This window comes from Typopeltis vanoorti, chromosome 7 (assembly GCF_054136105.1).
Source record: "Typopeltis vanoorti isolate ZY-2024b chromosome 7, IOZ_Tvanoo_1.0, whole genome shotgun sequence".
Classification (NCBI taxonomy): Eukaryota; Metazoa; Arthropoda; class Arachnida; order Uropygi; family Thelyphonidae; genus Typopeltis; species Typopeltis vanoorti.
The window spans coordinates 121140183-121155568 of NC_143555.1; the positions used below are offsets into that span (position 1 = coordinate 121140183).

The 15386-nt window shown below is 36.7% G+C and overlaps 1 protein-coding gene across 2 annotated transcripts in view; it reads left to right on the top strand.

The window, feature by feature from the left end:
• The window catches only part of arm (armadillo), a 220813-nt gene that overhangs the window by 139727 nt on the left and 65700 nt on the right, over positions 1-15386 (top strand). For both annotated transcript variants that reach the window (XM_090396097.1, XM_090396098.1), the window contains exon 11: positions 12907-13038. In XM_090396097.1, the coding sequence (XP_090252223.1) occupies positions 12907-13038 (132 nt within the window). The remainder of the gene's footprint in view (positions 1-12906; positions 13039-15386) is intronic.

Here is a 15386-nt window from a genome sequence, read left to right on the forward strand (position 1 = left end):
AGAACTTTCCAATGTCTACCCCGTAACTGCCTCTCAACAGTTTAAAAGTCTCGATCATATCACCTCTCATTTTTCTCTCCACCAAACTCTGTAGCCCACATTCCCTCAGTCGATCCTCGTAACTGACTTTGTAGTCCTGCAACCATGTTTGTTATCTGCCTCTGTATCCTTTCCACAGTTAATTTATCCTCTTCAAATCCTGGGTACCAAATTTGAGAAAACAATTGTCTTAGGTGTGGTCTGATCAGGGTCTTATACAACGGAATGATAACTCCTGTTTCTGCAGGTCACAGTCCTTCTCAGTATTGCAGCAATTCTCTGGGTTATCTTCACTACCTTTGCAAAATGCCCCTGAATTTCAGTTTTCTATTGATCATCACCCCCCAGATCTCTTGTCTCCCCTACTTCCTCCACTACATCTCCTCCACCGAGTATACAGCCTCGTATTGATGGATCCCAAACTTCAAGACTTTACATTTTGCTGCATTAAACCGATACACCCATTCATTTGCCCATTTGTCTAGTTTATTAAAATCCTCTTGCAGGGCTGTCACATCTACACTATTTCTGATAACCCTTTCCAGCTTCACATCATCTGCAAACAACTGAATATTCCCTTGCAATTCATTGATATAAAGGTTGAACAATGCAGGTCCCAGTACTGAGCCCTGTGGAACCCCACTTGTGACCTTCTGCTTCCTTGATATTGTCCCACCATACACAACTCTCTGATACCTATCAGACAGCCAATCCTGAATCCATTTGACTAACCTGACATTTAAACCCATGTGCTGCTCGAACGCTTTTGAAAAATCCAAAAAAATGTTAGAATATACCTTTCCCTCATCAACTGCTCTTGTCACTTCATTATAAAAGGCAATCATGTTACTAAAGCAAGAGCGGCAGGATAGCAAATATCAAATTCATGTTGATTCTCACAGATAACATTAACCTCATCTGCCCAACAGTGTATATAGTCCCTCACTAATTTCTCCAAGACCTTAACAACTACTGATGACACACAAACTGGCCTATAATTAGACACTTCCAGTCTGTTACCGTCTTATACAGTGGCACTATCTTACCTTCCTTCCATTCCTTGGGTACCTTTCCTGCAGCCAGACTTTTATTGAAGAGCCAGGTCAACGGAGCTGTCAGTTCTTTAGCTCATTCTCTCAAAACCTGTGGTGAAATACCACCCAGTCCCACAGCTTTACTGATATCCAGAGTACTCACTATTTTGAACACACTCTCCTCTTGCACCTCTAAATCCTGAACCTGCACTATCTCTCTGGTATTAAAACCTTCTTCTCCAAGATGAAATACTCCAATAAAGTGCTCATTGAACAACTTCACTATGTCCTCTGCATCAGTCACTCTATTCCCATTGTTATATTGCAATGTCATTCTTCCACAATCATTTCTCCTCCTACTGGTCACATAGCTAAAAAATTCCTTATGATTTTCTTTGGATCTTAGTGCCAATCTCTTCTCATATTCCAGTTTTGCCTTCCTCACCATACTGGTCACTCTCCTGGCCTGTGTCTTATATTCTTTGTATACCTGCCCTTTACCCCTCGTTATATCTCTTCCATGATCTCTTTTTCAATTACAGTTCCTGTTTGATATTGTTTGTCATCCACTTTACACTAAATTGTGTCCTCTTCTTCTCGTGTGGAATACAGCTTACTATTGCTGCTAACAAATATCCCTTCACAATTTCCCAAGCACTAATGATATCCTGGCCTTCCAATTCCTCCCTCCATGAAACTTCCCCAAGTTGATATCTAAGACTGTTATAATCACCTACCTTATAATTCCACATACATTTCTGTCTCTTTGATACTCCTACATGCCTATTCATCTTCCAAGTCAAAACCACATGGTCACTCTCTCCAACTGGTGGGAAAGATGTCATCTCACTTATTATCAGCTCTTCTGAAGCTATGACCAAATCCAAAACTCTTGAACCTATTGTTCCTTCTATTACATGTTGCGTTAGACATTTCTCCCTCAAGAATTCTAGAAATTCCATCCCCTTATTACTACATGCATTGTCTTCTTCCCAGCTTATACTGTTGTAGTTAAAATCTCCCATAACAGTCATTCTTCTTGCACTTGTCAAGCTCAACTTCCTAAACATCTCCTGCTTCCCATCCTTTGTGCTCCTTGGCTTGTAGCAACACCCCACTAAATATCCTGTCTTGGCCACTTCTACCTCACACCATATGCTTTCCAAATCATTAGTGTCACTGCCTTCCAAAGTCTCCACTCTTAGAGGACATGAGTCAACACTTATCATAAGCAGTACTCCATCACAATGTTTTCCTTTCCTATCCTGCCGAAAAATGCTGTACACTGCTACTTCAGTTCCTGTTATTATATCATCCTCTGTCAACCACGTCTCAGAGATCCGAATAATCTTTGGCCAGGCTGATGCTATCAGCACCACCAATTCATCTCCTTTATTTTGGATACTCCTGGCATTAGTATAAAGCATAAAAATGTCACTGCTTCTATACCTATCATTATCCCCACTGGACTCATTGTTACCTGATGTTTTCCCCCTTCTCACAAGCATCATTCCCACAAGAGGCAACCCCTGCTACCATCCATCCTGGGAATTCTAGTTTCCCTGCATTGACACTCTGACTCGTTCAGAAAACAGCATGCCTTCGTCCCTCCTCATTCAAATGCAAGCAGTCTCTCGCCATTTGTGATTGCAGCTGCGGTTGCCATCATTCCTTACTGTCGAGGAACTACTAAACTAAGCGCTAAATATATATAAACGCTATATAAACACTGTATTATATATATATAAATGCTGCATTCAGCTATACTACAATAAATAGCGAAAACTTATCTTTTCCAACGCAGATGCTGCCGACTATGATCTCGCCTTCTCGGTAACCCAAAATAACACAGTATATAACAACAAAACTCCAAAATCAAAACTACTAAAGAACACTTGTGTTGCTGAGAAAAAAATGTAGCACAATTCACAAAAGAATTCACACTACACCATTTAAAAAACTTTTCTACCACAGCTCAAATCCAATTGTTAAGCCTAATAATATGTTCTTGAAAAGTTTTTCTGCACAAATGTTAATATAAATAAGAAATTATGTTTGTTTAATGTAAGAAATATATCAAAATGAGGAGTTTAGGAAGGTAAAAATTGTATGATGTGTATTTTTCTATATATTTCTAGAAATCTATAGAGGTTCGAATTCCCAGATTATCTAACTTTTAGTTCATCGTCTGTATTAATGTACTAAAAGTTTTCAAACAATTCATGGGTGGGAATTATCATAAAAAATATATATATATATATATGTAATAAAAAATGAAAAAAAGATGTAAGAAAATGGATGAGTGCAGAAGTTTGCTATAAACAAACAGCTGAAAAGTGTTAGACAGTGCTCATTGTATTGATGCTATTAGAAAATTCACCATAGCAAACATCAGATTTCTATGTAATATCAAGGGGTATATGCAGAATACAATATTAATACTACATGAAAAGTTTGTCATTGCTAACTTCCTGTTGAGATTTTTCTAAGAATTTCTCAATATTAGTCTGTCATTTGATACACTTCTAACTGCATCAGTCCATCTCGATCTTGGTCTTCCCCCAACTCTTAATATCTTCATTTTTAATGTGATTCTGCCACTGATGCCATCTGTTCATTCCCCTAATTTTTCCCAGAACTCATATCTGTAGTCTAGTGTGAGCAGTTTTATCCCATCTCTCAGATCTATTAGTGAAAATTGGTTTTGAATACAGCTATTGGACTGTCTTGTATGCTGCCAGTTTAGTGTTTTGGCTGATTTCGCTCATATTCCATATAAATTTATTCATTTCACTCCCTACCATACCAGCTTTGCTTATTCTGTTTGTTTCCATATTTAATTTGCCATCTTCACTAAAAGTGCTTGAATAGTTGAAATATTTTGCTTATTCTATAGGTTTCCCATTCAGAATGCATCCAATATTTTCTAAGTTCTTGTCTGTTTTCATTTATTGTTGAATTTCATCCTTCATTAGTTACAACAGTTATTTAATTTAGTTAAAGCATCCTGCAGTATCTTGATATTCTGGATAATCAGGAGCCGCTTACACTGTGGAGTTTTCATGGAATGGACTAGTACTGCATTTGTTTAAGGTCCATGAATGAATATGAACATTACATTGAATATGAATGTGAATATAAACTCGTGAATATGAACATTACCACACTTGACTGTCCTACACAGAGCCTTTATCTCAACCCTATTGAACATCTATGGGATGAACTGGAGCATCGGGTGAGGTCAAGGGATGTCTGCTCCACAACAGTCCAGGACTTCATTATATACCTACAGGAAGAATGGTCCAAAATTCCCATTGATTGTTATTGTATGCTTGTGAAAAGTACACTATCTACCAATAATTGTCTGGACTCCCCTGTTATTTGAAGTTATGGAACATTCCAGGGTTCTTAATAACATAAAAAACTGGTGCACTGATAGTAGGAAACAGTTGAATACAGGTGGTATGGCAACACAACATGAAATCAGTGACTTCAAGAGAGGGTGTCATCATCAGCTGTCACATTGGTGACATGTCTGTATGTGCCATTGGCACTCAACGGGAGCATCCAAAATCAACGGTTGGTGATGTGATCAACAAATTGAAACATTCTGGCATCACTGGTGGAGGAAAACACCCAGGGTAGCCACTGAAAATGACTGACGGGGACAGGAGATTGTTAAAACAGGTGGCATGCAAAACCTGACTACAATTGGCACAGACAATCCGTGATGAGTTCCAGAGTGCCAGTAACACCATGGTGAGCACTAATACTGTACAAAAAGAACTCCATTTACTGGGTTTCCATGAAAGAGCAATGTCATCTGGCCTGGTACAAAGAACATGTGAACTGGACAATTGACCAGTGGAAAATGGTACGGCGGAGCGATGAATCAAGGTTTACCTGTTTCCAGTCTGATGGCAGGGTGTGGAGGCTGGCTGGTGAATGCTTGTTACCACACTGTGTTGTACCCACAGTCAAGTTAGGTGGTGGAGGAGTAATGGTATTGAATGAATTCAACTGGCTTGGAGTGGGACCACTGGTTGTCCATGATTCCATGAAGGCAGTTCAGTATCTTGATATTCTGGATAATCAGGTGCTGCTTACACTGTGGAGTTTTCATGGAATGGACCCATGCTACTATCAAGACAACAATCCCCCATGCCACAAAGCTGCAGCTGCAATGGAATGGTATATCAAGAGATGGGTTAAACAATTGCCCTGGCCTGGCCTTTGCAGAGTCCTGACCTCAACCCCATTGAACACCTGTGGGATGAATTGGAGCGACGATTGAGGTCCAGCGCAGCATGTCCTTGACCTGTCATTGAACTCAGTGCTGCTTTGATGGAGGAATGGAGACAAATTCCACCTGATGTCTACTGCACATTGGTGGAAAACCTCCCTCAAAGGATGCAGGAGGTGAACAAATCCAGAGATGGACATACCCGATATTGGGATTTGTCTGCAGGTATCAATTGTAAATTGCTAAAGTGTCCAGACAATTATTGATAGATAGTGTATGCCCTGTAGGATTGCTGCAGTCATAACAGTGAAAGGAGGTCCTAAATCGTGCTGCGGCTGTTTGCTCCTCACTCTGTGGTGTTCATGTTGGAGGCTTAATGGATTTTTTACAACACTCAAAAAGAATTAAATTGACTTTAATACTTCCTATATTTCGTCCTAGTCACTAGGACATCTACAGGGATTACAAAAACAATTAATGTAACATGCACACAAAAACTTACAATACTAAGCCCAACCACGTGGGTGACACTAAAGTCCTATCTAGGTGGAGCGCCCTCTAAGGGCAGTAGTAGGTGGCCTGGAATGTAAGGTGGGAACTCTGGTGATGAGTGTTTCCCAAATCTTCGTAAGCTTAATGCACCCATATTTATTGAGATTTGGTTAGTTTTTGAGAGCTGCTGCTGCTTCTAAGAAAAGTCTCTCTTTCTTGAATTTGCTGTGGTGGAGCATGGTGGTTTTCTTCCATGATACTCTGTGGGTGGTGTCCAAAACATGGTCAGCCAAGCCTGAATGGCCATAGTTGTGTTTGAAGATGTAAGACTTGTGTTCCTCTAGACGGATGGATGCTGATCTGCCTATCTGTCCAAAGTACGCCAGCTTACAGGAACAGGGTACTTTGTAAACTTGTTTAACCGGGCGACGCCCCAGCCGTCATGAAATTTTGTCATGTTGTACCATCATTCTATATTTTGATTTAACCAATAAGAATTACAATTTGGTCGGCTAAATCCCAAATTGCCAGCCCATCCTCGTCCGTTCAGTATCCAAGTAGATACCCAACAGGGTGCACCACGAGAAGGTGAGGATTGGACATTAGGTCAGAAGCCCTGGTCGGTTCTCCGCATTCCTTTAAATGCTATGTGGAGGTCTCCTCTCAGTTATACAGCTTTAACCCTTAAGCACCCCAGTGATGAGCAATTAAATAGTAAATCAAATACTCGGTTCGATCCACATAAAGAATATTTTCTTTTCTTTGATAAGAAAGTATCAATTTATTTTCCATTATTTAGGTATATTTTAATTTTTTAACCTGCACAAATAAATCCACATGTAAAAATCCACATTCATAAAATAGATTTTTAATTAAAATATACTAATTCTGCCGAACAAAACAAACACCATGGACCACACGAAAAACCTGAGAAAACTCATCACTGCGTGCAGCACCCTAAATTTTTTTTAACAGACATAATTTTAAAAATGGCTCTTCACTCCAAAAGGGTTGCCGACCGATGGGCTAATGTATAATCATAAACAATTGTGGCTGGTCAAGTTATTGTTACTAATATGGCTAATTTTTAGCATGTTTAATTACCATTGCTGAAGCGCCAATATATCACTACTTGTATATACACGATGCTTGGAAAGAAGTCAACGAACACCACAGATACGTGTGTAGAGGCTTAAGTGCTGTGAGGACATCATGTTGGAGGCTTAATGGATTTTTTACAACACTCAAAAAGAATTAAAATGGAATTTAATACTTCCTATATTTCCTAAACCTGGTTCCCCGGTTTTCGCCAGGGAACCAGGGCGAACAGCGAAAAGTCAGCTACTGGAACAAATCTGAAAATAAACCCCAACTCAACATCACCAGAGTTAAAGATCGGTACTATCAACGTAAGAAGCCTGAATGGCAAAGAAATGGAGCTAGCTGAGGAATTAGATAAGTATCAGATCGACATAATATGGGTGACTGAAACAAAAAAGACCAAAACTGGTAAGATCTTTCCGAGCAATAAATAGAAAATGTTATATTCAGGCAATGACAATCAAGGAAAAGAAGGAGTAGCCATAGTATTCAACACAAAATACGAGGCTAATCTTCTTGAATGGCAGTCAGTCTCAAGTAGAGTAATGTGGGCAAATATGAGAATGGGGAACTGCACAATGAGACTTATTTGTGCCTATGGTCCCACAGAAGGTTCTACTAAGGTAGAAGTGGAGGAATTTTTTGACGCTTTAGAAAAAGAAACTGACACAATGAAAAAGGATAAGTTGGTCCTTGTTGGGGATCTAAATAGCAGAGTAGGAAATGATTGTGAGACATACAAAAATATTTTGGGAAAATTTGGAGAAAAGAGCAAAGCTAATAATAATGGCAAATATCTGTTGGATTTCTGCTCAGGACATGGACTGGTTATTACTAACACCATGTTCCAACATAAAAATGTGCACAAATTCACATGGAGAGAAGAGGCTAGGAATAAGAAAAGTATCATTGACTATGTTATTGTTGATAGTGATGTTTTCTCCCTGGTGCAGGACACCAGAGTGTACAGAGGATTTGAAATTGGAAGTGATCACTATTTAGTCTTGAGCAGGATAAAATTGAATTTCATATTGAAAAGAATAACATGTAAGAAAGTTTTAAAGCGAATAAAAGTTGAGCAGCTCTCAGATGTGAACTGTAGACTAAAATACAGAAATATTATTGAAAAGAAAATGAAACAGTTTGAGAACAGGAATCAAACCTTGGAGATTCAGTGGCAAACTCTGAAGAAAACATTGATTGATTCTGTCAGAGAGGCATGTGGTGAGGTTGTCTGTAAGGATAAAAAAATCAGAACTCCCTGGTGGACACAGGAAGTTAAAGAGGCAGTGAAGGAAAAGAAGAAAGCATACCAGAAGTTCCTGTCAAATAAGTCAGCTTGTGCTCTTAGAGAATATAGAGACAAATGCAAGAATGCTAAACACTGTGTAAAACTAGCTAAACAAAAGTCATGGGAGGACTTTGGCAAGAATATAGAAAATAAATATCAAGAAGGTGGCAAAATATTCTGGAGGTTGTTGAAGAAGCTTAAGAATGGAGGAAAGAGTGCTATAAAAGGAATTAGAGATGATAAAGGTGACATGAAAATGGGAGAAAAAGATATCCTTGAAGTATGGAGTAATTACTTTGAAAAACTGCAAAATGAAACAAGCAGTAATGACAGCACAGTGGTAAAAAACACTGACCAGGCATGTAGTCAGGAATACATATCCATACTTGAAGTAGAAAAAGCCATCAAAGGCTTGAAATGTGGAAAGGCAGCAGGAATAGATGATATTCGACCAGAAATATTGAAGTATGGTGGTATAAGAGTCTTACAGTGGCTGCACTGCATAGTTCAGAAAGCCTGGACAGAGGGACGAATTCCCGATGATTGGAGTAGAGCTCTCATAGTACCCATATATAAAAAGGGAAATAAAACTGCATGTGAGAATTACAGAGGTATTTCCCTACTGAGTGTTCCTGGCAAGATCTATGCAAGTATACTTGAGAAACGGTTGAGAAGAATTGTGGAAGAAAAGCTTGGTGAAGAACAAGCTGAATTCAGGCCAAATAGAGGCTGTCAGGATCAGATCTTCACTTTACGACAATTAGTTGAGAAAGCATGGGAATATAACAAAGATCTGTATTTAAGTTTTGTCGATCTGGAAAAGGCATATGACAAGGTGCCAAGAGAGAAGCTATTCAATACGCTGCAGTTATATGGTGTCAATGGGGCATTATATCAAGCAATACTTAGTCTTTATTTGTGTTGTAAGTCAGCAGTTAGAATTGAAGGAAGTACAGGAAGATGGTTTAATGTTAAATCTGGTTTGAGACAAGGATGTACATTATCCCCTCTGTTATTCATTATCTATATGGATCACATTATGAAGGAAAGTGGTATTAAACATGATATCAAAATTGGAGATGTTAATGTCAGCTCTTGCTTTATGCGAATGATGTTATACTTCTAAATAAATCTGCTACAAGTCTGCAAGATTCTCTGACTAAATTGAATAGCTGTTGTAATAGATATGGTATGAAGGTCAGCAATAAAAAGACAAAGACAATGAAAATAGGCAGAATCATTGAAAATATCAACTGTGTTGTGAATGGAGAACCTGTGGAACAAGTAAAACATTTCAGCTGTTTAGGCACGATTTTTACTGAAGATGGTAAATTAAATATAGAAATAGACAACAGAATCAGCAAAGCTGGTATCGTGGGAAGTCAATTGAATAAATTCATATGGAATAAGAGAGAAATTAGTCGGAACACTAAATTAGCTGTATACAAGACAGTGTTCAAACCAGTTTTAACTTATGGATCTGAGAGCTGGGTCAGAAGTAATACACTTGACCAAAGACTAGAGACCACAGATATGAGAGTCCTGAGAAAGATTAGAGGCGTGAACAGATGGCATCAATGGCAATATCATATTAAAAACAAGGATATTAGGAAAGAACTTGACATTGTCGGTATCAAGGAATGCGTTAGCAGAGCTAATCTCAGGTGGTATGGTTATTTAAACAGAATGGGTGAGGAAAGATTGGCAAAACAAGCATTCTCTGCCAGGTTGGCAGCAAAACGACCCAGAGGAAGACCAAGATATAGGTGGATTGATAAGGTACAAAGTGCTTTAGACGATAGAAATATAAGATCTGATAATGTTGGAGTGTTGACAAGTAACAGACTGATTTGGAGGAAAATTGTAGATAGGAAATTAATAGTGATGTAATTTTTTTCATGTAGTACTGTCATATCCTGTACACCCCTTGAGGGTACATGGCAGGAATTTGATGATGATGATGATGATTGCTCATCACTGCTTTAAATTTAGAAAACTACATTGAAAAATATTATAATTAAATTATTTATTCGGTTTTTTTTACAGTAACACGTTATCATACTTGTAAAACACAGGGGTGGCATGTCACACGAAATTGTATGATATTTTTAAATATTAAATAATAAAACAAAGATTTCCTCCTCCTTACAAAAACATATATATAAAATCGAATAACATACATATTTCTTTAATTTTTTTCAATTTAAAATATCTTCTTAGTTCGACTTTTGCTGTTGAACTTCTTGGGATAGTTTCTCAATATGCAGCGAATACACTGTAATTTTCATTTTGAAACATGACGAAAGACTCTTGTTGTTTAGTTGGTTTCTCAACTTACTTTTAATACAATTCATATTAGAAAATATTTTCTCACAGAAATATGTTGATTCTAAATTCGATAGAAGTCCAAATGCGTATGTTTTTAACTGAATGCTTTTAGTATGGAAGTGTCTGGTAAACAATTCCATGCGTCAGATACAATCTGATCCTGCTTTTTAAGATCTATTTCAGGCCAGTTGTATTGCAAGGGTAGAATTTTGTCTTTCCAACTCCTCCTGGTCAGCTTCAAGATTTCTAAATTTTGAATTCCACAAATCCTTCATTTTCAGGTCCTCTATCTAACTCAAGTTGAAATGCAGCCTCATCAATTCCAGCAAAAGGTGAAAAATTTAATTCGGCAGGATTAATTTCAAGTGGTTTGCAATAAAAATTACATAGTTGCCTGGTTCTTTCTAAACTCCTCAAATCTCCCATTAAATTCAGATCGCATATTTACCACAATTTCTTTGAAAAAGGTTAAATTTATGGAATTATTATCAGCTTGTTCTTGTTAATATTTCTTCAACGTAGGAAAATGTAATAATGTGCCTTTCTCTAAGTCTGTCGCAAACAAATTTAATTTTTGTTCAAACGAAATCACTTCTTCTAAAAGCAAAACTGCTGTATTTCCCTTTCCCTGTAGTTTCTTATTTAGTGCGTTTAAATGGGAAGTCATATTCACCATAAAGTAGAATTTTTGTAACCAATGAGTATCTTCTAACTGTGCATATTCAAGGTCTTTTTGTCTTAAGTTGTCTTAGAAACAACTTAACCTCTCCAAGGCAGGTGACAAATTGCATCAACACCGCACCTCTGAAAAGCCATCTTATTCTGTTATACAAAAGAAGATCGGAATATTCACAATTGATTTCTTTAAGAAGTTCACAAAATTGCTGATGATGTAGCGGTTTTTTTTGTTATTTTGTTTTACAATTTTGTTAACATTATTTTGTTAACAAAATTGTAAATTTTGTTAACAAAATAATTGCAAAGTAAACCGAACATTATTTTAGTTCGGTTTACTTTGCATTGCAGCTCTTTTACTGCCTTTTTTCTTTCATCTACCCGTGGATATGCTTTGTAAAATGTATCGTGTTTATTTAAAAAATGTCTTAGTATATTTGATTTTTTATTGTTTGAAAGCTTTTCATGGCATATTAAACACATTGGAAATCCTGCTGTATTTGCTACAAATGCGTAGGTTTCGGTCATTTCACTTTTAAACTCCCGATTTTCTTGTTCTATCTTTCTCTTCTTTGCTGACATTTTAAATACTATAAAAATATTTTTATTTTGTTAATATTTAATTTAATGTTACAATATTAATGTTACCTAACACAATCACCAGTAAATGAAAGCACTGCAACATCCACTACAAAACCTTTACTTATTTTAACAAAGTGAGCAGATTTACAGACCACACCTGCACTATATGCGAAGACTATGAGCGCGTTCAGACAGGCAAGCGCTACCGTAGCGCTACATGTGCTAGCCTAGCGTGATGTATTTGGTTTAATAAATTAAAACAACATAAAACATATAACTTAAGTAATTTTAATTGGCATGAATAATTAAAACAAATATTTGACAAATCAGTGGGTTTATGAATTCTTGCATTATCCATGATAATCCAAGACGAATGTAAAGAAGGATTATCGCGTATGATTTCAAAGAGTTCAAACATGAAAGTATTAAATTTTTCAGCATCACATGTACTATTTTCAATTGTAAAATATCCTTGACTTAATATAAAATGTCCTTGATTAAATGTAAAATGTCCTTAATTTATTGCAAATGCTATTATTTAGGATTTTTAGTTTCTAATTTAATAAATAACATTAATTTTACATTATTCAAAAATAGATTATTTAATAACGAATAGAGCCGCAATTATTTATTCAAAGAGCCATATGCGGCTCTGGAGCCGCAGGTTGCCAACACCTGCATCAGCCTATGATGCATTATGCAACCTAGGTTGGCACCTAATGACATGTTTGTCAGACTGATGAACTAGCACCCAGTACATGGTAGTTGGAAATGTTCAGGGGTAGATACACTGGTTTGATTTTTTTATTTTATTTAATGAGGTTTTGTAATGAGGAATAATTTGGTTAAGAAGTATAGAATTTTGAATTTCTGGGTTGTGCATTTTTATTGCTATATTTAATGCTATATTTAATCCATTTTAATTAATTTATTTGTGCATTTTACCCAGTTTATGTAGTATTTGTAAAAATTTGCAATTGATAAAGGTTTTTTTTGAAAAAAATCCATATGATTTGAAAATTTCCCGAAATGTTAACATTTGGTTTATGCTTTCTATTTGATCATGAATTATACTTAAAATTCCTAGAAATAAGTTTTTATTATTGTTTATTCTTATCCAGGTGTGTGCTCTCAGGCATTTAACTAGTCGACATACAGAATCTGAGATGGCACAGAACGCTGTCAGACTTCATTATGGGTTACAAGTCATAGTAAAGTTACTTCATCCTCCAAGTAGATGGCCATTAATAAAGGTAATTATTTTTATATTTGAAGCATTGTTATTGAATAAAAATCATTTAGCTTCTGTGATGAATATTTTGTGTTAATATATTAAGTGGATGATTGCATCTAACAGTATTGTATGCAGAAAAAATAGTCCATCTTTATCAAATAAGATAATGTGTTACTAAATTTTCTACAAGCATATGTATGTGTTACACACACACACACACACACACACACACACACACACACACACACACACACACACACACACACACACACACACACAGAGAGAGAGTTCAACTACTACTTCAGAATTGTTAAAATTCAAAAATCCATTAAGCCTTTAAAAATGCTCATTAGCATGTATAATATATCTTCCTTTTATATGGAGATAAATACCATTGTAACTCCAAGGGTGAGTTCATTTGGATTATTTTGTGTAATGCTACTTGATTTTGTTGACATTTATTATTTTTTATTTGGCTAATGTTATGGATTGTTCAATGAGCAGATTATTTTGTAAATTTAATCTGTTTATATAAAAAATTATGAATAGGTTACCACATCAACTGGTTCCTTCCTAGAACAATATTATATTACCATACATTCATTAAATGGCACTTTCAGTTAAGTGATAAAAATAGCAATTTCTTGACATATTGGATAGTAAATTAGATTTAATAAAGGTGTTTGTTGATATATAGCAGGGGTGGCCATAACATGGCTTGCGAGCCGCATGCGGCTCAAGTGTCCATGCGTCACTTGGCCCTTCACGATCTACCAGGAAAAAATACACAAAAAAGAGGAACAAAATAAAAAAAGAGAGAGAAAAGCAGGGTCATTAAAAAAAGTTTAATTCGAAACACATTAAATGAAGTTTACTTTGAATAATTAGAATGACTTAAATTATTTAAGGAATTTACAACATAAACTGGAATATTAATTAAAAGAAACTTTAATAAATACCTCCCTATATTTCGGCAATGTCGCATTGCCATCTTCATGGGAACATCCCCCACCCTAGCAGGCTATATTGGGTTGTCTTGGCTGTTGGGCTGAAGTTTTCAACTTGCAAGCTTCCCAAATTTGGGGCAGTCTCATGCACCCAAATTTGTTGAGGTTTGGAAAGTTTTTTAGATCTGAGGCTGATTCCATGAACAATATTTCATATTTAAATTTGCTGCAGTGTATTATCGTAGCTTTCTTCCAACGTATTCTGTGGGTATCCAGAGCATGGTCTGCAAGCCCAGAGTGGCTGTATTGGTGAAACCGGATGTAGTCTTTGTGTTCCAAAATCCTGACATTTGCTGTCCTGCCTGTTTGGCCAAAGTAGGACAGTTTACAGCTGCAAGGGACTTGGTATACCCCAGGCAGGTCTAGAGGAAGTGGCTGGTCTTTTGTGCAGCGGATAAGGGATGTCAATTTCTTATATGGTTTGTAACAAGAAGTCAGGTCATATTTTTTTTAATTAGAATAATTTTAAAGTCAAAACACAATAATTTTAGTTACTTATTTACTAGTAGAGGCCTTCCTTGTACCCATTTTCTCCTTAAAATTAGGTGTGTAATTAGTCAAAGCAGTTCTTATAAGCTTGTTACAACCTCATCATGCACACACTCGCTTACTCCTGTACCATCACATCGGTCAAAGGTTTCGGCTCTTCTGAATCTTAGTGGAATTATTTTTGCTGCAAAAGGATGTGTAGTTGGTTACCACTGATATATAGTTTTACTTAAATGGTTGAAATATTTAGATCAGAATAAACTTTTAGCCTTAAACTGTGATGTTATGTGCCCACATTTCTTAAAAAAATACCATATGTGTGTTTTTTTATTATCAGTATAATGTATTTGTTAATGCAAATACTTGTTTCTGCACAAGTGCACTAGTGTGTGTGTGTGTGCGTGCGTGTGTGTGTGTTATTTTTATTTAAACATATTGGTTATTACTGAGGGGAAGGTGGGCCTACTTATAGTCTTAAAGGAATGCTGAGAACTTATCCAATCCTGACCTTCTCATGGTGCACTGCATAAGTAGTGCACCATGAGAAGGTCAAGATTTGGTCAGCAGGTCCACATTGTGACTTGATGACTGTCTTTTGGGAAGGCTTTCTCTAGAATTTCATACATTGCTGTGGTAATTCCCTTCTGTTCTTCTACAAGAACATTTGTGACGCCAGTTGCTGATGTCAAGTGATTTGGCCTGGCTCACATCAGCATTCCAATTCATCTCACAGGTGTTTTTGATGGGGATTGAGGTCAGTGCTCTGTGTAGGCCAGTCAAATTCTTCAACAACCATCTCATCAAGCCATTCCTGCACAGATCTTGCTTTCTGGCAGCAGCATTGATACAGAAAGGACCTTCACTGAACTGT